Source organism: Cetorhinus maximus, unplaced genomic scaffold (assembly GCF_964194155.1).
Source record: "Cetorhinus maximus unplaced genomic scaffold, sCetMax3.hap1.1 HAP1_SCAFFOLD_347, whole genome shotgun sequence".
NCBI classification, from domain to species: domain Eukaryota; kingdom Metazoa; phylum Chordata; class Chondrichthyes; order Lamniformes; family Cetorhinidae; genus Cetorhinus; species Cetorhinus maximus.
Window position 1 is genome coordinate 209,909 of NW_027596294.1, and position 25,637 is coordinate 235,545.

A 25,637-nucleotide genomic window follows, 5' to 3' on the forward strand; every position below is an offset into this window, starting at 1 on the left:
TTGACATATCCTAAAGCTAAGTATCCCAGTTCCCTTCTGCTTGCTCAGCTTTCATGTCCACATAGTTGCCCTTATTTATATTTAAGGTACTAGTCTCAGACCCATTTTCCTCCCTTTCAAACTGGATGTAAAATTCTATCATATTCTGGTTGCTGCTACTTAGTTGTGCCTTCACTTTCAGGTCGCTAATTAATCTTGTCAAGTTACACAGTACGAAGTCTAATATAACGTGCTCCCTGGTTGGTTCCAGAACATGCTGCTCTAAGAAATTATCTTGAAAGCATTCTAAGGACTCCTCATCCAGGCTACACTGCCAATCTGATTTTTCCAGATTATATGTAGATTAAAATCACCCATGATTATTGCCGCCCCTTTAACACAACCATCCAATATTTCTTCTTGCATACTTTGTCCTCCATTGTGGTTACTGTTAGGGGGACTGTAGACCACTCCCAAAAGTGACTTTTTCCCCTTCTATTTCTCATCCCCAGTCAAACCGATTCGATATCCTAATCTCCTGAAGCAAGGTCATTTCTAACTGTTGCACCAATGCTATATTTGATTACCAGTGCTACCCCCTCCACCTTTACCTAGCTTCCTATTCTTCTTCAATGTCATGCACCCCTCAGTATTCAGGACTGAATCCTTGTCATCCTACAGCCATGTCTCCATAATGTCTATCAGGTCATAATTACTTACTTCAGTGTGCTCTATCAATTCATTTACTTTGTTATGAATGCTCCATGCATTCAGATACAAAGCCAATAATTTTGCCTTTGTTATCTTTGTAACATCTAGTCTTGACTGTTGGTGTATTCTCTGTCCTTTCCTTTTGGCCTTTCCTGCCATTCTCTGTCCCTAACTTCTCATATTACTATGTTGTTTTCCTGTCTTGACTCTACCCCTTGATTTGCTACATCTGGCCAAGTTTGATCTCTCACTCACCACCCCCACCCCCACCCCCACCCCCGTGCACTCCACTTGGTTCAGAGCCCTCTCTACTTCCCTAGTTATGCAATTCAAAAAAACACTCATCCCAGCATGGTACAGGTGTGGACCATTCCATGGTACAGCACCCACTTTACACAGTACTGGTGCTGGTGCCCCACAGCCCGGAACCTATTCCTCCCCACACCAGTCTTTGAGCCACGCATCCGTCTCTCTAATTTCATTTGCCCTCTGCCAATTTACACGTGGCTCAGGTAATATCGCCGAAAGTAGTACCTTTGAGGCTCTGCTTCTTAATTCGCTACCTAGACATTCACAATGACTTTGCAGAACCTCTTTCCTTTTCCTGCCTATGTCGTTGGTACTTACATGGTCTACGACAATTGGATCCTCCCCCTCCCACTGCAAGTTCCTCTCTAGCTCTGAACAGATGTCCTGACCCCTGGCACTGGGCAGGGAGCACAGCTGTCAGGACCCTCACTCCTTGCTACAGAGAAGAGTGTCAATTCCCCTCACTATACTATGTCCTATTATAATTACATTTCTGTTTGCTCCCCAACACATGAATGGCTTCCTGTACCATGATACTATGGCCAGCCTGCTCATCCACCTTACAGGCCTCGCTTTCGTCCACACAGGTTGTGAGCACCTCAAACCTGTTTAATAATTGCAAAGTCTGAGGCCCCTACTCTGCTGTATGCTTGGTCCCTTTACCTGTTTTGCCCACAGCCAGGTCATCCTGTCCCTCACTGTTGACCAAAACAGGTGACCCTATTCTAAGAGGTGTGCCTATCTTTTGGAGCAAAGTGCCCAGTCATTTCTCCCCCTCCCTTGTGTTGAGCAGAGCCTGCAGTTCGGCTTCCAAGTCAATAAGCCTGGTCTGGAATTCCTCTAGCTGCTTATAGTTTCTGCAGGCATGTTCGTCATGGATCGCCTTGACACCCAAGTGATCTCACATCCCATAGCTGCAACGTAACTCCTGTCCTGCCATTCTATCTTATCTTATTTAGTTAACTAAACTGAATGACTTTATCACTATGTGTGCTACAATTTACTGTGCTTATTGAATGTGAGTACCACTGACAACTAAAAGTTATATGCTTCTTGAAGACACAGGTATGTGTTTCAGGTGTTTGTTTTAATTATTTTTTTAATGCGTGTTTAAATTTTAATTTTAAGATTTTAAAGTTTTGGATGATTCAATTTCAATGTCTTAGTTATTTCTATTTATAGATCGGCCTTCACTCCCACACCAGTCTAAGCGCGCACACTGTCCCTTCCACTGGGCACTTACCAGCCTATCAACGCACTGGCTTCCTGTGACGTCACAATTGCCTTTACCCCACACTGCTGCCTGACAGTAGCTCAAACGGTGCATTCCTCAGCTCCCGACTGTCCGCTGCAGCTCCGCTCCCACTCCCAGCAAGGTCGGCCGCTCTGCAATCCCTGGTCTTTATTTGTAGGTACTCCTCAGCTCCCGACTGCCTCCCGCAGCTCTGCTATGACTGCCTTTAAAGTAGGCCACTCTGCAATCTCTGGTCTTTATTTACAGGCGCTCCTCAGATCCTAACTGTCTCACGCCGCTCCGCTCCCACTCCCAGCAAGTTACCAGACTGTGAGATTGTGTTTATAATAACTGTATGTCTGATGCTGTAAATTATTATGAGTATCAGTAATAGTGTCACTAATAAACACTGCACATTATCATTACTACAAGTATTAGTGTTATTAATAAACACCACGGATTTACTCTGATTCATGAAACGTTTCTGTCTCTGATCTCCTGCCGGATAGTAACAGCCTCACATATTCATAGCTCCCCTCTCAGTACAAATTGGGCACTGATGAGTCTGGACCTGAGGTACAACAAACTTCATGATTCTGGAATAATACCTTTAAAAATAGTTTAAAGTCATTCTCAAAGATACGAATCAGAATTTAAAAATGGACAAAACGATTATGGCTTCTACAATTACCATGGTGGGATTTTATGGCCCCTCTCGCCAGCGGGATTTTCCAGACCCCCCCGAAGTCAATGGATTGTGAACGGCCCATCCTATTTTACAGTCCCTCCCGTGCAGTAAAATTCCCCCCCATATTGTATTCTTACATTTTTAGCTTAGGTTAATTAGACCTTCAGTTTATAGATCTTTAAACTTGAAAGCTTCTCAGTTTGTAATAAGAAGTGTAAAACTTCCATAAATATATTGGTAAGGCAGTTAATAAACTATCAAAATGAATAAGCTATCACAGTCTGTGGCTCCCAATAACCCAACAGTAAAATTCAGAAACTGTGTGAGATGTTGTTTCTGATAACGGGATGTCGAACACTGTACGGTATCATTAGTATCAGTCATGGTGTCATCAACAACAACATAAACTTTCATTCATATAGCAGCTTTAATATGGTTGATTGTCCCAGGACAGTTCACAGGAGTGTTATCGAACAGACTTGGGCAGCAAGAGCTCAAGGAGCAGCTGCCAATGACAATAATTTCCATATTTAATAATCTGAATCATAAACACTGTATGTTATTATTAATGGGAATAGTGTTATTTAAAATAAAACTTATTAATAGGCACATAATTAGCTTGGCAGCGAAGTTAAAGCCCAAGTAATAAAAGGGACTGTGACAGCATGGATATAAAGTTGCCTGAATGACAGGAAACAGAATATCGTTGTTAATGGTTGTTTTTCAGTTCGAGGAAGCAGACAGTGGAGCTCTCCACCGGTTGCTTCAGGACGAGCAGTGTTACATTTTCTGATATGTGTTAATGACTTAGACTTGGGTGCACCGAAAAATGAGGTGCCAAACTGGTGAAGCTACAACCCAGGACAACTTGCATGCCAACTAATGGGATATGCACGTGATCGCAAAACCAACCGATAAGATCAAAGTTTTGTACACCTGTCGCATTCAGTTGTGAATGGTGACGGGCGATTAAACAGCTCACTGGAGGAAAAGGCTCGACCAATATTCCCATCCTCAATGGGGGAGGCCAGCCATGTCTGAAGATTATTGGCTCAAACAGTCCAATTTAACTGAGTCAGACCCATTAATAGACCATTAAAATTGGCTTTCCCCATGTTAATTATTCTTAGCCGGACTGTTCTTTGTTTTATCCCATAGTCAGCTTAAACCTTACGATACAGTGATCACTCCTTTATACTTGATCCACTTGACCCATCTCATTCCAAAGAATCATGTCAAGCTGTGCATCCTTTCTCACACTGGAAACACGCTGCTGTAGAACAATTTCCTGGTCACTCTAGGAATTCTTGCCCCTCTCTGCCTGTCACATTAATACTATACCAGTCTATATTTGGATAATTAAAGTTCCCCATTATAACTACTCTATAATTCTTGCACCTCTCTGGAATTTCCTTGCAAATTTGTTCTTCTCCATCTTTCCCCTAGTTGGTAGCCTATAGACTAGCGCTGTAATTGCACCTTTTTTTGTTCCATAGATCTAGCCATATAAATTCTGTCCTTGATCTCTTTGGATCATCCCCTTTCTCCAGCACTGAAATATTCTGCTTAATCATTCCCACCACCCCATTCCATTTTCTCCTTTTCCTATCTTTCCTGAATACCCTATATTCAGGAATAGATAATACCCAGCCCTGCCATTGGCTGAGTGAGGCCTCTGTTACTGCCACACACCATATTTCCACATGACACGTGTACCTGGAACTCCGTAATCTTATTTACCACACTCCATGCATTCACAAACATGCTCTGTAACCCTGATTTATACTTTATTATCTTCTCCCTTACTTTGTACAGACTTAATAACTTACTATTTCCTATTCTAGCGCTAAAATTTCTCCCAGCATTCCTTGGTATTCCTCTCTGATATTATCTCCTGGTTCCCACACTCCTGCCAAGTTAGTTTAACCCTCCTCAATACCAGGAGCAAATCACCAGGAACTCAGTTCCAGCTCTGCTTGGGTGCAATCCATCTGACCTGTAGAGGTCCCACCTCCCTCAGAACTGGTTACAAAGTCCCAGTAATTCTAAATCCCTTTCCCCTGCACCATCTTTCCAGCCACTAATTCATCTGCTTACCCTCCTATTTCTGTGTTCACTTGTGTGGGATACGAGGAGTTATCCAGAGATTACTGCTTTTCAGGCCGCGCTTGCTAATTTCTTACCTAGCTCCCTAACTTCTGTCTGCAGGGAAACAGTCTCAGTATAGGCTACTGATCTTTAAGGACTGATGCTTCACTTAAGGGGTTATGAATCTTTGGAATTCTCTATCCCAGAGGGTTGTGGATCCCCATCGTTGAATAAATTATTCTAAGGCTGAGAGGGACAGGTTTTTTGTCCCTCATGGGATTGAGCAACATGGGGAGTGGGTGGGAAAGTGGAGTTGAAACCCTCGGTCATCCATGATCATATTGTCTGAGCAGGCTACTCCGGCTCCTATTTCTTTGTTCTTGTGCAGCAAGACTTGGAGAATTTGTAGGCTTGGCCTGATAAGTGGCAAATAACAAATGCACCACACAAGAGCCAGGCAATTACCATCTCCAACAACAGAGAATCTAACCTCACCACCGGTCCACCACCATCTCCACCCACCTCCCACCCCATAGATGCTGGGAATAATGCAGTGAGTAACTCACCTCCTGACACCCCAAAATCTCTTAACTCTCTAGAAGGCCACAAGTCAGGAATATGAAGGAATGCTCTCCCCTTGCCTGGATCAGTGCAGCTCTAACAACAATCAAGAAGCTCGACACCATCCAGGGCAATTGAGCTTGCTTGAACAGAATCCCATTGACCAACTTAACATAAATTCCCTCCAACACCGACCCACATTGGGGGCAGCATCACACCAACACTCCTTCAACAGCAACTTCCAAAACCGTGGCCTCTACCACCTGGAAGGACAAGGTCAGCAGCTGCAACAGAAACTGCAAGTGCCCTTTGAAGTCACACACCATCCTGACTTGGAACTATATCCCTGTCCCTGCACTGTCACCTGGACAAAATGTGCAAGTGAAGCTTGTGATTCAATATTCAGACGTGTTCCCGAAGAGTCTTTACTTAGACACCCATCTAATATAATTAATCTTCCACCTTGTGCAGCTCTGTTGCTGTTTCTTTGAATGTCCTTAACATTTCCATGGAACCGTTAGCACATGAGGCAAAAATGTTGGAAATGAATTGAACTCATTCTGTGTTGTCCTTCCATTGTCACCCTTTGCAGGAGCCAGTGAACTGTTAAAGGCCCAGTAGTGTTCTTTAAAATACTGGTGAAAGATTAATTTTGTGATGCAACATCTTAAAATTTATTGAAGACACATAAACAGCAAGGTGATATGTCACAACAAAATATAACCCTGTAAAACCCAAGTGCAATGAGATGAACATTTCAAAGTGATGATGGGGGCTCCTGCCTTGTGCTCCCCCTGCGCTGTCATCTATGGTGGAGGCAGGGTGCTGGCCTTTCTCCTCCGAGGATTTCTATGACCATGGTGGTTGTCCTCTGGTTCCCTGAGGTCTGGAGGGCCCCAGCATACTGAGGGCCTCCTGCACAGATACTGGAATCGGCTCTGTTATCGTAGATTTGTGAGGTGCTGGTGTTCCAGTCAGAGCAGTGGAGGACCCACTGCCAAATCCAGGAGCACCCTGAGAGGAGCTCCCAGATGGTGCAGGCAGTCTCTCCTATACACTTTCAGGGCACACCGGACACTCCCTGCTCACCTGGGGTGTCCAAGGACTTGGTGGTGACTCCAGTCACCTCACCCCCTCTCACCCAGCCATTGCTCATGGAGGTGGTGATGACATGCAGGTCAGTGTGTATCTCCAATCGTTGGACTGCTGGATTGACTGTCGATCAAGGTCACCAATCTCTCAGTACTGGATGCCCGGGACACAGCAATACTCATAGCTAGGATTGACGTCTGCATCCTTTGTGTCTGGTTACACACAGCTATTTTATGTTAACATACCTCATGCTGCAGTTCCAACATCTGCTGCCTAGTTGAAGACGCTGGTTACATGTCATCAGCCTGAAGCTTGACATTGCCTTTCCCTCCCATAGCCCTCCGAGTGTGAGTGACCTTGGCCATTACTGTCTCCATCAGCTGCTTGGGCGTGTCTGTGCTGTTCACCAGACTGTGACTCCTTTATTAATGGAATGTGACTATCTCCCGACGTGATAGTACCTGCACCTGTGGAGGGTGCGAGGGGAATAATGTGACGGTGCACCCTCTGAGGTCCCCTTCTCGTCCTCAGAGGCAGATGGCTGTCACCCGGTCACAGCCCTCGATTTGTGAAAGAAAAAATAGTGTTTCTAGGGAAATGTTTGTTTTCTGCTCGCCAGAGGGCCTCCTGTGTCAATCCATTAGGACACTCATTCTCTCAGCTCCACAACCCACCTCAACATCAGTGATTGCCCGCCCTGCCTCCAGATCTCCCAGTTCATGTGTCTGAATTTCCATGGGTGTAAGGATGAGGAGATCTGGGGTCCAGTGACCCATCTTGGCTCAGGCCCTCTCATCAGCTGTTTTAATCTGCAAGCATAGAAATCTTCATGTAACTCACCCATCAAAGACACAACTAGCCTATACTGGTGGCAGCCTGACTGTCCCGCATGGCACCACATGCATGTCTCCTGCATGCAGCACTCATCAGCGTGCAGCCCTTGATCTGTCTTCTGCCATTTCAGCTCTTCATTCAGTAACCAGGGCTCCCTCGCTAGTCCCTCCAGAGCTGCTGTGTTTGAAAGTACTGCTGCCTGCCTTTACAGATGGCGCCAGCATTGTCTGAACCAGGACGTCCCCTGTCTGCACCACCGAAGTGGACGAGGGCTCCTCCCACCTGTCAGCTCTGATAATATCGCAGTCGTAACTCTGACTACCCTGACCCTACGTCCAAACACCCACTTACAATCCGATCAGGCCTTCACCGCCTCCGGTAAAATTCCAATCATTATCTTCAGTCCCATCACAAACTCCATTCCCGAGCCATTGACCATCCCAAGTCCCTCCCTAGCAACCCGGATAAGGACGTGGGAATCCTGTGCTTTTGTTTTGTGTCATCATCCTTTTTCATAATGTCCTTTCCTTGCCACCCTCCCAACCCCATTTCCCTGTTGCTTAAAACTTGTTGATTTGCTGATTTTTTTGTTCAATTCTAATGATAGCGCATTGACAGAAACATGAAACTCTTTTTCTCTCTGAACAGATATTGCCTGACCTGCTGATTATTTCCAGCATATTCTATTTAGATTTCAGATTTACACCAACGATAGTATTTTGCCTTCTAGATTAATGGAAGTTGTTTCTTGAATTTCTCACACTATATATTATTATTGTCATTAATGGTCTTTAAAACACTGACTTTACACTGATCCCTGTTATCTTTCTCCCTCTGATCTTCAGCCTGTGTTATAACGATCTCAGAGGTTCTGCTGCCAAGGATCTCGCCTCTGCTCTCAGTACAAACCGGTCACTGACGGATCTGAACCTTGATTATAATAAACTGGGAGTTTCAGGGGTGAATCTATTGTCTGAGGTTCTGAGGGATCCGGACTGTAAAATACAGAAACTGTGGTAAGTACAGTCTGTGTGCGATTGTGTTTATAATAGCAGGATAGAAAACAAAACAATGTCAGCACTGTTACTGGTATAATAAATAAATGCTGTCAAATTTTATTAGTGCCGGTGATAAAGTTATTAATGTAAACAAATCTCCATTTACTCTGATTCACGTAATTTCTGTCTCTAATCCCATTTATTGGATGTCAGTCGCACAGATGTTTGTGCTGAGAGTGCAGGAGAATGAAGGGATGGTGCACCATCTGAGGACATCTCCTCCTCCTCAAAGGTGGACTGTCCCCCGGTCACAGGAGTCCTTGATTTGTGAGAGCGAGAAGAGTGACTCGAGGGCAATGCACATTACAACACACCCTTCAGATTATTGTGTGTGAACAGTGATGCACACATGAACACTATGTGTTGTGGTCACCGGAGGCTCTCCTGTGTCCATCTATTTGAACACTCACTCTCTCAGCTCCACAACCCATCTCACCATCAGTGATTGCCGCCCAGCCTCCAGGCTTCCCAGCTCCAGCACTTCACCTTCCATCAAAGTCCGGAATGAGCCTAAGCTGATGTAGCCTGACTGTCCATCATGACACCACAGATATGTCTCCAGCATGGAGCCATTCGGTCGTCACAAATCAACTGGGCCCTCCAGAGAGGCTGAGATGTCTCTAACAGGCAATGCTGCTGCCTGGGCATTGCCAGTGGCTGGGTGGGAATGATCTTTTTTTCCAATTTCACTTTCATCATAAGCCATAAGTGAAGTTGTAAGCTTCACCCTGTGTGCAGCACTCACGGCCATTATCCTCATCCCCACCACAAACTCCATCCCCTGATCACTGATGTCCCATGTCCTCTAGCAATCCCGGGCAAGGACTTGGGGATACTGTGGATGTGTCTTGCAAGCAGGGAAATTATCCCTTTGAGGTCGTGACCCTAGAATTACAGCGAGTATGACGTGGTTCAACCCCCAACAGAACAACACAAGTGTGTGATTCAGAATCAACTCTCAATCTGCACTGAACTGTTCCCACTTTACTTCCGTTTACAGTAAGCTTACACTTAGTCGCACATGTGATATATATGAGACATCATGTCCCTAGACTACCCCTCTCTGAGCTAGCTATTCCCAAAGCTGCTAATATAACACTTACACTCACCCCTCGGCTGGTCTTATGATGTGGATGTAGATCCTGCTTCCGGTGATTGTTTCTGGCTGCAGGTGTGTGTATTATACTGCAGATCTCAGTTCATACTTATACAGCCCTCTGCACAAAATGGAGATTGCTCTTTGTCTGGCGGCCAACTTGGCTGATCTTGTTAGCTTATGTTCTCACTCACTTTAAACAGTTTTTGATCTTTAATCAAGACACTCAAAGGCCATCTGCTGATGGTTGACCCATACAGGCTTATCTGTCCCATTGTCTGATTATAATGTTAGCAGACGCCAAACCAGTTTTCTACTCAGGTGTTAATAGTCACCTGGAACAGATGTTTGACCAAGTTTCATGCTGCAACTTGGCTCTCAAAAAGCAAAGTCTCACACCCGGAGTTAATGATTGCTGTCCTTCATGCACCATCATCCAATTGTCATTTAATCACTCCTGCACTTCCATTTTGTTCCTTTCTTACCTCCCTCTCCCCCATTTCCCTGTCGGTTAAAACCTGTCAAGTCCTTGTTTTTTTTCCCAGTTCTGATGAAGACTCAACAAACTGAAACCTGGGCCAGGATTTTTAGGATGGTGGTGTTTCCCATCCCGCCATCCAAAGATTCGGTGGGGAACACATCTCCTCCAACACTGTCTGTCCCATGGAGATTTCACGCTCCAATGAGTGTTAATTGGCTGCAGGCAGGACTTCCACCCCTCACTTGGGAGGAAGTCCTGTCTCTGAGACCTGTCAGACTATCAGATTTGCCGGCAGTTCTCTAGTTCATGCAGTGCCAGAAGCTGCTGTGGACAGGACTGAGACTGCATGCACTCCCCACAGCCTAAGTCCTGGGAGTCCAGGAAAAGGTAAGTTTTGAGGGTCTCAGGATGGGGAGGATAGGGGAGGCCTGGGGGCTGGACAGTAGGCGAATGGGATGTTAGGGAAGAGGCGGACTGAGGGTTGGAGGGAGGTCCTGCGGCCACAAGACCTTGGAGGGGCAGCTGGAGGCGGACAGGATGGGGGATTCCCGAAGTTAAACGGGGGCTTCTGATGAAGACACCTCCCCGCCCCCGGCCCCTTCCGCCAAAGGCCTGAATCCGGTTATTTTTGGGCTTCCACCAGATCCAGGAACTCCTCCCGCCAACCTAAAAATTGAGGCTGGGTGGGAAAGGGCCCTCAGGTGATCAATAATTGGTCACTTAAGGGCCTCAACTGGGGCGAGGGCAGGTGGCCCGTCTGAGACCCCGCCCACCCCAGCGTCAATCGCTGAGAGGTCTCGGCTGGTGGGAAACTGAGCCCAAAAATTTTACTCTCACCCATTGCTTAAAACCCCCCTGGCGGGTAAGCTTAAAATTTAAACTGTTATCTCTAATTCTTTCTTCACATATAGTGTCTGACTTGCTGAGTATTTCCAACATTTTTTATTTATATTTTGGATTTTCATCATCAATAGTATTTTCCCTCTATATAATGGAGTGTCTCACACTACATTACTATTGTCATTAATAGTGTTCCCTTGGACACCAGAGATTTACCCTGATTCCTTTTCGTTTTCTCTCCCTTATCTCCAGTCTGAGGAATAACAATCTCACAGACTCTTGTGCCGAGGATCTTTCCTCTGCTGTCAGTACAAACCAGTCACTGACAGATCTGGACCTGGGGCGTAATCGACTGGGAGACTCAGGTGTGAAACTACTGTCTGTGGGTCTGAGGAACTTGGACTGTAAAATACAGAGACTGGGGTAAGTACCAAACTGTGTGCGATTATGTTGATAATAACTGAATGTCTAACAGTACATTTTCAAAAGTGTTATTAGATAAATAAATAAACACTGTCCATTATTATTAATGTCAGTGATAATGTTATTCATGAGAATGAAACTGCGTTTTCTCTGCCTCCTGTTATTTCTCTCTCTCTAACCCCCAGTCTATGGGATGTCAGTCCAACAGATTTTTGTGCTGAGGGTGTCGGGGAATAACGTGACGGTGCAGCCAGAGGTCCCCTCCTCCTCCTCAGAGGTGGACGGCCGGCCCCCAATCACAGCCCTTGATTTGTGAGACTGAGAAGAGTGATTATAGGGCAATGCACATTCCAATATTTCCTTCGTGCTACTCCATGTGACTAGGGACTGATACATGATCACTATGTTTTATGGTCTCCATAGGCTCTCCTGTGTCCATCCATTAGGCCATTCACTCTCTCAGCTCCACAACCATCTCACCGTCAGTGATTGCCCGCCCTACTTCCAATCTCCCAGCTCCAGCATTTCATCGTCCATTGGTTTAAGGATGACAAGATCTGGATGTAGGCACTATTCTTGGATCGTTCCAGGACATTGTGTGCTCTCTTCTACAAGCACGTAACTGTCCATTGTTACTCACCCATCAAAGACATACACGAGCCTACGCTGGTGTCAGCCTGACTGCCCATCATGGAGACACAGGGATGCTTCCTGCTTGCACCCACTGAGTCACGGCAGCACAGGAGTCAACTCTGAATGACAGGGGCTCTCCACAGAGAGGCTGACAGGCTTCTGACAGCCAATGCTGCTGGCTGGGCATTGCCTGTGGCTGGGTGGGTAAGACCTTTTGACCAAGTTCACTTTTATCCTTAGTCACATATAAGGCTGTAAGGCTAACACTGTGTACTGACCTCACAGCCATTATCTTTCTCCCCACCACAAACTCCATTCCTTTACCCTCCTCCCTCCATGTCCACACATGAGTGACACGGGTTTAAGGTGTGGAGCCTCGTGATTTCTTTTGTACCCTCACCAGTTTTGTCACGTTAATAATCGGTGCACTTCCATTTTGCAACCCCCTCTCCCCCCATTTTGCTGTCACTTAAAACCAGTCAAGACGCTGCTTTTCCCAGTTCTAATGTAAACTCATCAAACTGAAACATTAACCTGGCCTGAATTTTCCCCTTGTCGGGTGCATGATCGGGGAGCCTGGGAGCGGATGTGAAATGTGCTTCTGCCCGATCAGCCCCGCGACCATGATCTTACTCTGCTTGGCCAATTGAGAGGCAGCCAGTGTGAAGCGTACCCGGGAAAGGCTCAGCACTGCCGCTGGGGGAGGGAAGAGGGCGGCACCAACCTCACTGTAAGTGCTGGGGAGCGCTTCCAGTGAGCTCCCTGAAGGCAGACAGATGCCTCAGAGAGCTCCAGACCCCCAAATAATAATATAAAACACAAATGTGCTGCAAAAATGTCCATGCAGCAAAATCAAGCACCTGAAAACAGGCCTCACAAAAAAAAACAGGCCCCAGATATTTATTTTTATTATAAATCCTAACAGAAATTTCATCCCTCCCTTGGATGAGGTTTCATCAAGAATGTAAAGGCCGCCTGGTCGATTGGCTGGTCCCCCAACCTCAGGTTGGAGGGGCCACGAAAACCCGCTGACAATTGGGACGTTAATGGGTTTAATTTCCCGCTTCATTGTCCGCGGGAGCTCTTCAGCGTTTGCGCGTGCCCGCCAAGCCAAATATCGCACGAGTGCGCGATGACGTCAGGACACTCGTCCGACATCATCTCGCGCGAATTCCCCACCTGCTTGGGTCAGGCACGCGCCCGCCTGCGGGACTCTGGGCTCTGTTTCTCCCTTCACAGATACTGTCTCCCAGGCTGACTATTTACAGAATATTCCTTTATATTTCACATCGACAGCATCAATTATAGATTGCTTTTATGTTTTGAAGTTGTGTTTCTTGAATGTTTCACACTGTATATTATTATTTTAATTAGTTACATTCTTTGAAAAAAACTGGAAATTTATCCTCATTCCTGTTATTTGTTCTCTCTCGAACCCTCCCCCCACCCCCCAGTCTATGGGGCACCGATCTGACAGATTCTTGTGCTGAGGATCTTGCCACTGTTTTTAATCGCTCACTGACAGATCTGGACCTGGGTTATAACAACCTGGGAGATTCAGGAGTGAAACGACTGTCTGTAGCTCTGAGGAGACCGGACTGTAAAATACAGAAACTGAAGTAAGTACCAGACAGTGTGAGATTGTGTTTAGAATAACTTAATATTGAACAATGTATTTTGAGCACTGTTACTAGTATTAGCTTCTGACAGCCAATGCTGCTGCCTGGGCATTGCCAGTGGCTGGGAGGGCAAGACCTTTTGACCAAGTTCACTTGTATCCTTAGTCACATATAAGGCTGTAAGGCTAACACTGTGTACTGACCTCACAGCCATTATCTTTCTCCCTGTCACAAACTCCATTCCTTTACCATCCTCCCTCCATGTCCACACACGAGTGACACGTGTTTAAGGTGTGGAGTCCCGTGATTTGTTTTCTACCCTCACCAGTTTTGTCACGTTAATAATCGGTGCACTTCCATTTTACAATACCCCCCTTCCCCCAATTTACTGTCAATTAACACCTGTCAAGACGCTGCTTTTCCCAGTTCTAATGTAAGCTCATCAAACTGAAGCATTAACCCGGCCTGAATTTTTCCCTTGTCGGGTGCACGATCGGGGAGCCTGGGAGCGGATGTGAAATGTGCTTCTGCCCGATCAGCCCCGCGACCATGATCTTACGCTGCTTGGCCAATTGAGAGGCAGCCAGTGTGAAGCGTACCCGGGGAAAGGCTCAGCACTGCCGCTGGGGGAGGGAAGAGGGCGGCACTGACCTCACTGTAAGTGCTGGGGAGCGCTTCCAGTGAGCTCCCTGAAGGCAGACAGATGCCTCAGAGAGCTGCAGTCCTCCAAATAATAAAATAAAGCGCAAACGTGCTGCAGAACTGTCCATGCAGCAAAATCAAGCACCTGAAAACAGGCCTTACAAAAAAAACAGGCCCCAGATATTTATTTTTATTATAAATCCTAACGGAGATTTCATCCCTCCCTTGGATGAGGTTTCATCAAGAATGTAAAGGTCGCCTGGTCGATTGGCTGTTCCGCCAACCTCAGGTTGGAGGGGCCACGAAAACCCGCTGACAATTGGGATGTTAATGGGTTTAATTTCCCACTTCATTGTCCGCGGGAGCTCTTCAACATTTGCGCGTGCCCGCCAAGCCAAATATCGCACGAGTGCGCGATGACATCAGGACGCTCATCCGACATCATCACGCGCGAATTCCCCACCTGCTTGGGTCAGGCACGCGCCCGCCTGCGGGACTCTGGGCTCTGTTTCTCCCTTCACAGATCCTGTCTCCCAGGCTGACTATTTACAGAACATTCCTTTATATTTCACACCCATAGCATCAATTATAGATTGCTTTTATGTTTTGAAGTTGTGTTTCTTGAATGTTTCACACTGTATATTATTATTTTAATTAGTTACGTTCTTTGAAAAAAACTGGAAATTTATTCTGATTCCTGTTATTTTTTCTCTCTCGAACCCTCCCCCCACCCCCCAGTCTATGGGACACCAAACTGACTGATTCTTGTGCTGAGGATCTTGCCTCTGTTTTTAATCGCTCACTGACAGATCTGAACCTGGGCTATAACAAACTGGGAGATTCAGGAGTGAAACGACTGTCTGTAGCTCTGAGGGGATCGGACTGTAAAATGCAGAAACTGCAGTAAGTACTAGTCAGTGTGAGATTGTGCTTAGAATAACTGAATATTTAACAATATATTTTGAGCACTGTTACTAGTATTGAAAAACACTGTCCATTATTATTAGTGTTAGCTATGAATAAAAAGAAACATTTAGTTTGATTCATGTTATTTCTCTCTCTCTCTGAACCCTAGGCTATGGGATGCCAGTCCCAAAGATCTTTGTGTCTCGGGTGTAGGGGAATGTTGCGAGGTCTCCCCTCCTCCTCCGAGTTGAGTGTCTGTCCCCGGTCACTGTGGCCATTAATTTGCAAAAAAGAGTAAAGTGATTAGATGGCAAAAGCGAGGAAAAGGTGGTGGGGTTGCTCTGTTAATAACTGATGACATGAGTACAGTAGTCAGAGATGACCTTAGTTCAGAAGATAAAGATGCAGAATTAGTTTGAGTAAAAATATGAATTAGCCAAGGTAACATGTCACTTTTTAATTCAATCATGGGATCCAGGCATCACTGCCTAGGCCAACATTAATTGCCCATCACTAATTGTCCTTGGGAAAGTTGTGGTGAGCTGACTTCTTGAACCGCAGCAGTCCATTTGGGAATAGCTTATAAGCCCCTAATACCTTCACACTTTCGTACAAAATATACAAGAAAAAATATTGGGTGCCTGTAAGAATGGTGCTGCAATAATTGCGTGTTTTTTTAATCTTCATACATATTGGATGAAGCAGAATGGCAAAGGTTGCCTGGAAGATGAGTTCATAGAGTGTATTCAAGACAGTTTCCTAGTGAGTATGTTCCAGTGACAGCACAGAACGGCTATTTTAGACCTGGGAATGTTCAATGAGACTGGATTAATTAATGACATCATAGTAAAAGTGCCTTTTATCAGCAGAGAATGAGAGAAAGCTAGTTAGAAGTATAAAAGCTGATAGAGGTTCCCCAAATATTTACATCGGAAATGAATACTAAAGTGTGCATAGGTCCCTTAGAAAATGAGGCCGGGAAACTAACAATGAGGAAATGGCAGAAGCGTTGAACAGGCATTTTGTGTCTCTCTTCACTGTAGAAGACACAAGAAACATCCCAAGAATACTTGAAAATCAAGAGGTAAAAAGAAAGTAGGAACTTAAAACAATCAGGGTTACTGGGGAAAAGGGATTAGGGAAACTATTAGATCCGAAGGTTGACAAGTCCCCTGACTTGATGAATTTCATCATAGGGTCTTAAAGGAAGTGGCTGCAGACATAGTAGATGCATTGGTTGTGATCTTCCAAAATTCCCTAGATTCATGGAAGGTCCAGCGGATTGAAAATCACATGGGGCGAATGGATTAGATTTCTTTGAGGAAGTAACATGGAAATTGATGAAGGAGAATCTGCAGATTTGGTGCACTTGGATTTCCAAAAGCAATTTGATAAGGTGTGACATTAAAGATAAAAAAGATAACAAGATAAGAATTTGTTATACAGGTGGTAGCATATTAGTATGTATAGACGATTGATTAGCTAACAGCAAACAGAGAGTTGGGGTAAAGGGCCATTTTCGGTTTGGCAAACTGCTACTAGTGGAGTGACACAGAGGTCAGTGTTGGGGCCTCAAATACCTGTGTAAATTGCTTGGGTGAAGGAACTGAATGCATGGTAGCTAAATTTGCCGATGGCGCAAAGGTAGGAAAGTAACTTGTCAAGTGGACATAAAGAGTCTATTAAGGGATATAGAGGTGAAGTGAATGGGCAAAAAATTGGCAGGTGGAGTTTAATGTGGGACAATGTGAATTTGTTCTCTTTGGCTGTAAGAATAGAAAAGCAGTAACTTACCTGAATGGAGAAAGACTGCAGACTGTACGGTACTGAGGGATCTGGGAGACCCTGTCCATGAATCACTAGGCATGGAGTGGAGCAAGTGATTAGGAAGACAATTGGTATGCTGGCGTTTATGTGGATGCTGTGGATAAAGCAGTTCCAATGACTGTCTAGTAAACCGAAGATTCTGAGTGTGAATCTCAGTGGTGTCTTTACCCCAATTTCCATTCAAGGCTTTGAAATGTGACGTGTTTACAACAAAAATACATTCCTTTGATGCACAAAAACCCAGCAACTAAAAGTGTCCCAAAGAAAGAAATCAAGAATTGTATTAGATCAAGGGAAGAAATGTATAAAGTTGCCAGAAAAAGGAAAGCCTTTGAATTGGGAGCATTTTAGAAATCGGCAGATGACATAGAAATGGATGAAGAAAGAAAAGATAGAATATGAGAGTAAACTAGCAAGAAACACAAAGACTGATTGTAAATGTTTCTGTAGGTATGAAAAAAGGAAAATATTAGTAAAAATAAATGTGGGTCCATTTCAAGCAAAGTCAGGAAAATTTACAATGTGGAATAAGGAAATGGTAGAGAAATTAAACAAATACTTTCTGTCTGTCTTCACAGAGAAAAATACTAAAAATCGCTCACAAATAAAGGAGAATCAAGGGACTAGTGTAAACCAGGAACTGCAAGATATTAATATTTGTTAAAGAAAGTATTTGAGAAATTAATGGGACTTAAAGTAGATAAGAACAAAGAAAGAAAAGAACAAAGATAAGTACAGCACAAGAATAGACACTTCGGCCCTCCAAGCCTGCGCCGATCATATTGCCCGTCAACCAAAACATTTTGCACTTCCGGGGTCCGTATCCCTCTATTCCCATCCTATTCATGTATTATAAATCCCCTGAACCTGATGATCTACATCCCAGAGTGCTGAGGGAAGTGGCTGCGGAGATAGGAGATGCGTTGGTGATTATGTTTCAAAATTCTGCAGCCTCTGGAATGGTTCCTGCAGATCGGAAGGTGGAAAATATAACCCTGTTGTTTAAGAAAGGAGGGAGAGAGTAAACTGGGAACTAGAGATCTGTTACCCTGACATAAGTAGTATGGAAAATGCTAGATTCTGCAATAAAGGATGGATAATAGAACACTTAGAAAATAATGGTAGCATTGGGCAGATTCAACATGGATTTATGAAAGGGAAATCATGTTTAACATACCTGTTGGGGTATTTTGAGGATGCAGTCAGTAGAATAGATAAGAGGAGACCCGTGGATGTGGTACAGTGAGGTAGTGCAAGGATCACAGCCGCAGCTATTCACAATCTATATCAATGATTTGGATGTGGGGATTAAATGTAATATTTAGAAGTTTGCAGGTGACAGGAAATTAGGTGGAAGTTTTAGTTGTGAGGAGGATGCAAATATGCTTCAAGGGGATCTGCAGAGGATAAGAGAGTGGCCAAAATTTGGCAGCTGGAAGACAATATAGAGAAATGTGAGGTTATGCACATTGGCAGGAAATAAGAAATACAGACCATTTGTTAAATGGTGAGAGACTTGGAAGCGTTGATCTTCAAAGGTAATTCAATGTCCTTGTTCATGACTCACTTAAAGCTAACTTGCAGGTACAGCAAACAGTTAAAAAGGTAAATGGTATGTTGGCTTTTATTACAAGTGGATTTGAGTTTCGGAATAAAGATGTCTCACTGCTTTGATGAGATGGCAACAGTAGCATTCTATGTAGTTTTTGTCTTCTTACCTAAGGAAAGATATACTTGTCTTAGACTAAGTGCAATGAAGGTTCCACTAAAATAATTCCTGGAGCAATGCGTGCTGAGGAAAAATTAAATAGACTGGGCCTTTATTCTCTGGAGTTTAGATGAATGAGAGGTGTTCTCATTCAGGCATACAAAATTCTTACAGGGATTGACAGTGTAGATGCAGGTAGGAGGTTGCCCCAGGCTGGGCGTGTCTAGAACCAGGGGACACAGTCTCAGAATAAGGGGCAGGCCTTGTAGGACTGAGATGTGAAGGAATTTCTTCACTCAGAGGGTGGTGAATCTTTGGAATTGACTGCCCCAGAGGAGGCTCAGTCATTTAGTATGTTCAAGACTGAGATTTATAGATTTCTACACATTGAAAGCATCATGGAACATGGGGTTAATAGAAGGAAATGTTGTTGAAGTGGAAGATGAACCATGATCTCAGTGAATGGCGGAGTGGGCTCGAAGGGCAGAATGGCTGGCTCCTGCTCCTATTTGATATGTTTTTATTGCAAGGGGAATGCATTGTAAATGTAGGGAAGTTTTGCTGCAGCTATACAGGGCCTTAGTCAGACAGCATCTGGAGTACACTATACAGTTTTGGTGTTACTTAAGAAAGGTATAATTGCATGAGAACCAGTTCAGAGAAGGTTCACTCGACTGATTTCTGGGATGAAGGGGTTTATTTTATGATGAAAAGTTAAGCAGATTGGGCCTATACCCGTTGGTGTTCAGGAGGCTGAGAGGTGATCTTATTGAACACATAAGATCCTGAGGGGACTTGACAGGGTGTATGCTGAGAGGATTTTTCCTCTTGTGGGAGGAGAACTTAGTGAAACTGTTTTAAAAAATAGCGGTCTCCCATTTAAGACTGAGAAGAGAAGAAATTTAGTTAGTCTGTGGAATTCTCTTCCCAAGAGGCGAATGGAGGCTGTGTCATTGAATATATTCAAGGCTGGGTTAAGGTGGATTTTTGATTGACAAGAGAATCGAGGGTTACGGCAGACCGACAGGAAAGCAGAGTTCAGGCCAGAATCAGATCAGCCATCATCTTATCAAATGACAGAGAAGGCTTCAGGGCTGAATGGCCTAATCCTGCTCCTAGTTATTCTGTTCTTATTCTAACACGTTCTTCAGACTACAATCTGTGACCAGTGATGGATAATGAAGCATTATGTTTTGTGGACCCCAGAGGCTCTCCTGTGCCCGTTCATTAGGCCACTCGATCTCTCAGCTCCACCAACTATCCGCCCTGACTTCAGGCCTCTCCTGACCTGAGGAAGGATGTTCTTGCTGTAGAGGGAGTGCAGCGAAGGCTTACCAGACTGATTCCTGGGATGGCGGGTCTGACACATGAGGAGAGATTGAGTCGGTTAGGATTATATTCGATGGAGTTCAGAAGAATGAGGGGGGATCACATAGAAAGCTATAAAATTGTAACAGGACTAGACAGGGTAGATGCAGGAAGGATGTTCCCGATGGTGGCGGAGTCCAGCACCAGGTGTCACACACTGAGGATACGGGATAGACTATCTAGGACTGAGTTGAGAAATTTCTTCACCCAGAAATTGGTGAGCCTGTGGAATTCTCGAACACAGAAAGTGGAAGAGGCCAAAGCATTGCATGTGTTGAAGAAGGAGTTAGATATAGCTCTTGGGTCGAAAGGGATCTAAGGATCTGGGGAGAAAGCGGGAGCAGGCTATTGAGTTGGATGATCAGCCATGATCATAATGAATGGCAGAGCAGGCTCGAAGGGCCGAATGGCCAACTCCTGCTCCTAGTTTCTAGATTTCTATGTTTAACTGTGTTTCTCTCTTTGCAAATACTTGCCTGATCTGCTGAGTGTTTCCAGTTTATTATATTTATATTTAATTTGCAGCATTAATAGTGTTTTCTTTTTCCTTTATAAATGGATGTTGTGCTTTTGGAATGTCGCTTACTGTATATTATAATTAATAGTATTCGTTAGGACACTGTGCATTTACCCTGATTCCTGTTATTTTTCTCCCCCTGTTCCTTAGTCTATGGGATAACCGTCTCACTGATTCTTGTGCCGAGGATCTCGCCTCCGCTCTCAGTACAAACCAGTCACTGACGGATCTGGACCTGGGATTTAACTCCTTCTCAGACCAATCTGTCCCCGCTCTCCGCCGCCTCATCCTGACCTGCAGGACTCTGAATCTGATCAAGTGAGTGTTTGTGTTAATTTTTAGTGCAATAATTAAAATATAAATGGGATTTTAAAACATAAATGGTCCTGAATCTATCAAACAGCAGCAATGAAAAGCGGACTGCCGCTGCTCGACAAGATTCTCCCAAACTGAAACTGCTTCATTTTCCTCCCGGGACCTTCAGCAGTGACCCCACGCTCCCCGGGGAGCTCCATCCGAGCAGAGTCTAGTCGGGTCAGGGGAGAGTGGTGGGGTCGGCGGGGTTGGGGGGGTTAATACGGTCAGGTTGACGGCTAATGGGGCTGGGTCAGCGGCGTTGTTGAGTCGGGCTGTAAAGCCGGGGGTTTAGTCAGATTTGGTCAAGGACAGAGTTGGGAGGGTCAGGAGGTAGTCGGGTTGGTGGGGGTGGTTGGCGGGGTTAATCGGGTAGTGTGGGTGTAGTATGATGGTCAGTAGGGGGTGGGGTGGGTGATTGGGGGACTCGGTTGTGGAGTTACCCGGGTATTAGACCAGGTTTTACAGTCTAACATTTCCTGGGTAACTACCCGGGTAAGTCCTGTGGATTTGCCCCAAGTCTCCGATTCTAACCCAGAGTCAGAGACATTCACACAGGGTCCCGGGCAGCAGGGGTATTGCCCAGTGGAAATTTAAACCTCTGGGGCAATTCCCACGTAGGCCCGTGAGTCAGGACATCACAGGGGTCCGCTGCCCATCTTCAGCCATATGTCTGGTCTCTGATGACCCAGTGAGCAGAAGATTTGGCCCATTAACTCCAGTCTCCCTGCTATTGACACTGTTGTTCAATCTGTTTATTCACCTTTAATCTTTAATCTGTTTCAGGCTGCGGGGCAATCAGTTCAGTCGAAATGGAGAAAATCAGCTGGAGTCGCTGCAGGGATACAGACCTGGACTGAGTGTGGAAATGTGAACGTTGGGATTGATAAACATTCCTGTTCTCATTATAGAAACATTTTTAACCAAGTTTCTCTCCCTCCCCTTTAACCGGCCGCGCTCCAGGTTTAAATCCTATTGGCCGTTTCCCAGTTTCATGCTCGAGCTGAGTGAGCGTCATCTCCCATTGTGACGTCAGAGGCCCAGCCACAGGGTCACGAGACTCAGCCGCTCGGCCCCACAGGCGCTGCTTCTGCAGGATATCCGGGGCTGAATGTTCCCCAATGGGTCACTGGGGAAATGTACAGACAGGGAGGGCCCAGGGTGTGGATCAGTCTGGGCTGCAGTGGGACATTGACAATTACACTCAGAATTCCTGGGTTTGGGGGTAAAGCCCCTAGGGCTCCCTCTCAGTATCACTGCCCAGTAACCCTGCTGGGAAGTGAACCTGTGTGGGTTCAGGGTGGGTACAGGGTCTGTCCAGCTGGGATAGATCCCACTGTCCAATAGAGACAAACACCCACTGCATGGGTTGTCCCAGAGAGACTATCCTATTGGGGAGGTTCCAGCTGACTCTGTAACCGAGGGATTGGACTGAAAGTATCAATGCTTTTCTGTCGTCCCTAAGAAAGAAAGCATCAGCTGTTGAAACAATGTGTTGAATTTAGACTCTGCCCTATTGATATTGCTGTAATTTACACACTGAAGGGTGAGTTTCTAAACAGCTGGAATGACAAAGAGGACTGGAGTGTGTGAAATAAAGAAGTTTACCTGGTAAATTCACCCAACCGCTCAAAGAGTAACAAGTTGTGGAAGTTAAGTGACCCAGTGGAAACTCCACTGCAGTAAATGGACAGGATCCATGTAGGGACCCACAGCCTGAACCTCTGCGGGCCGAATGCATGGGTAGTTGTCTAAAAACAGAGCAGGATCGCCAGCATTTAAACAGAGAGAAGATAGTTTGATGTTCTGGGTCAGGTTCCTTAAGATGTAACTTTGTTGAATTGATATTATTTTCCAGATACTGATGGACCTGTTGTACATTACATTATTTCCTGATTTATTTTACATTCCCCATAATATACAGTTTGTTTATTCTCCCCTCACTCTGGTACAATAAATGGTGAAGTTTCACTGTGTTCTCAGGCTTCAAAAAATCAAGGAATGGGAACCAATAATTTGAAATCAGTAATGACCAGATTCGAACAACAGGCTCACACAAGAAAGATGATCTGGTATTAGATATCTCCTGGGGCCACAGACTGACAGATCAAGGGACAGAGAGATAAGACTCCATGGTTTAATGTAGGAATCAACTCAGAAATGTCAACATAATCACCATACAGTAATGAGAGATTAATACTGATACAGTGGAAAGAACAGGTAACAGGGACAACAAAAAACACTCTTTGTAAAAGCTTTTACACGCTTTTATAATGTTGTCACTGACACCCAATAACCCACAAATTGCAATAAGATAAGTGGCCCATTGAATAGAGTCGATTTCAACTACCAGGGGAGGATTGTGCACTGCGTCATGTTGCTGGACAAACAATCCAGGGGTTTTGCTGATAACCCAGAGAACATCAGTTCAGATGACAGTTTGAGAATTTTAATTCAGTTTAACAGAAGCTGGATTTTAAATAGAAACTGTTGTCATTGATCATTAATCTGCCCGAGTGTCTGTAAAGGAAATGTGCCGTCCTTATCGGGCCTGTTCTGTCTCTGACTCCAGACTCTCCAATGTGATTGACTGTCATGTTCTCGGCTTCTGAAGTGCCCGAGTATTCCGCTTAGTTGTATCAAACAGTCACATCGATCATTCAAGGAGATGCCCCAACAGCGACATCACAGGATAATTTGAGTCGACAATTATAGTGAACCCACCAGCAACAGCCACAGCTGGGAAGTGGGTGGAACTTGTCACTCGGGTGTAAAACTGGTGTTTCAGATCCTTGAAATGGAAATTGAAAGGTTTCTGTGAGGCCGCTGATTTCTAATGCCAGTTTCTCACCAGAGGAGCAAGTTGGGGGATAAATGTTCATGCAGACACCGGGGAGCTCCCCATATCTTCTTGTACTAGAGCGGCTGGGATGTGTTGTATCCACTGGAACAGACAGAGAGCGCCAGGGATTAACACCTCATCGGGGAAAGCAACAAACAATGGAAAAGAGAATCGGGCCGAATCCAAAAAGCCCGGCCGATTTACTATATACCCTGTTATGGGCAAAATCCCAAGACAAACCTCTTCTCCAATCAACAGTATTACAGAGACAGACTACGGAATGGATGAATTAGATTCCTGAATGGTTCATAAATGAGTCTCCCCAATCTGATCTAAACTATAATTTTATAATCAGTGATCTAATGAACACTTTTTGATGGTGATAGACTGAGTTAGCAGCCTCTCATTCATTGTGCTACTTACCTGCCTATTAATTGTCTAATTAATGTTCCTGGGTGACCCTGTCTGCAACTATACAGAATAGTTCCTCCCGATCCACTCCAGCTCTACCCTCATAATTGTCAACACCTCAAATAAATGGTCACTTAGTCTCCTCTGTTCCAAAGAAAACAACCCCAGCCTATCCAGTCTTTCCTCATAGGAAATGGGTGAGTGCCAGGTTGTCAAGGAGGACAAGGCGAGTTGTGGACTAATCCCCTCAGCGCATCTCGCACTACAACATTTATTCAGCCCTGAATACTGGTGAGAATGACATGTCAACTGGAGAGTGCAGCCAGAGCCAAACCCATGGTACCATGGATTGTTCAGCTGACCGGGGGTGAGGAGGTGCAATAATTAGGGATTCTGTAGTTCAGAGAGATCGCCGGCCTTTCTGTGGCTGCAGACATGAGTCTTGGATGAGTTGTTGCCAGACCAACCACCTCCCCCCAACCCCCATGGTGAGTGAAGGCCACGCCGAAATCGGCAATGCCACAGAAGGCAATGCTCAAAAAGATGCAAATAAAAATATGTAACTTATTAAATTCAGAGCTTGGAGGCTCTTCTCAGCATCACCACATCTCTCTTAAAAGAGCTGAGACCACAAGAAAATTGCACTTGATCAGTAAGAAACATGTGCTACACCCGCGCTTTCTCTTTGTCAGATCTGACCAATTATTGTGTGTTGCATCTCCTGTTTAATGGACCTAGAGCTAATCTTCTTCCCTATTATTCCCAAATTTCCCCTGTCCAATACAATGTGAACAATTATTGTGTTGTGTTCTTCTCTAATCTGTAAAATTCATTGTTCCGGAGTGTGGGAACATCTACTGGCCGGAACTGAGAACTATAACAGAGCGGCTCAGATTCACATTTACAGTCAGTGTTACAAAAACAGCCACACTGTGCAATGTAAGCAAATAGTTTATGTCTGTTAATTATGTTGTCTAGTCCCACATTTTATAGTGAGAAATGAGTTGAATCGAGAAATAATAACGCTATTGCTTCACTCATTGGATTATTGTAAATTTACCATGTTATCCTTTACTAGACATTAAGCACCATTTCTGTCTGATTCCTTAGGTTTACATGACTGAAAAAAACGAACACAAATATCAATAAAAACTAAGCTGATAGCATCACAGGAAATAAAAGCCAAAGAGATGGAGGTGAAATACAAACAGAATAAAATGAAATAAATCTGAAAATGCTGGACAGGCTGATCCTGAAACATCTGTGGAGAAGTTCGGGTTAACAGTTCAGGGCCCTGAACCTTCTCTAGACCTGAAAAGATAACCCAGCTTCTCCACAGAGAGATTTGAAGTTTCCCCTCCTTTAGTCATGTTTTATTTTGATTTCAGAGTTGCTTATTTGGTATTGAAATATTCT

The 25,637-nt window shown here is 44.8% G+C and overlaps 1 protein-coding gene across 4 annotated transcripts in view; it reads left to right on the plus strand.

Moving 5' to 3' along the window:
* Positions 1-21,939, plus strand: part of LOC144673347 (NACHT, LRR and PYD domains-containing protein 3-like) — a 66,547-nt gene extending 44,608 nt beyond the window's left edge. Inside the window, exons 8-13 of one of the 4 annotated variants that reach the window (XM_078535242.1) lie at positions 8,342-8,512; positions 11,224-11,394; positions 13,482-13,646; positions 15,027-15,191; positions 20,765-20,932; positions 21,755-21,939. In XM_078535242.1, coding sequence (XP_078391368.1) covers positions 8,342-8,512; positions 11,224-11,394; positions 13,482-13,646; positions 15,027-15,191; positions 20,765-20,932; positions 21,755-21,842 — 928 coding nt within the window. In that variant the 3' untranslated portion in view covers positions 21,843-21,939. The remainder of the gene's footprint in view (positions 1-8,341; positions 8,513-11,223; positions 11,395-13,481; positions 13,647-15,026; positions 15,192-20,764; positions 20,933-21,754) is intronic. The other 3 variants (XM_078535239.1, XM_078535240.1, XM_078535241.1) reach the window with 3 other exon arrangements.
* The last annotated feature ends 3,698 nt before the right edge of the window (positions 21,940-25,637 follow it).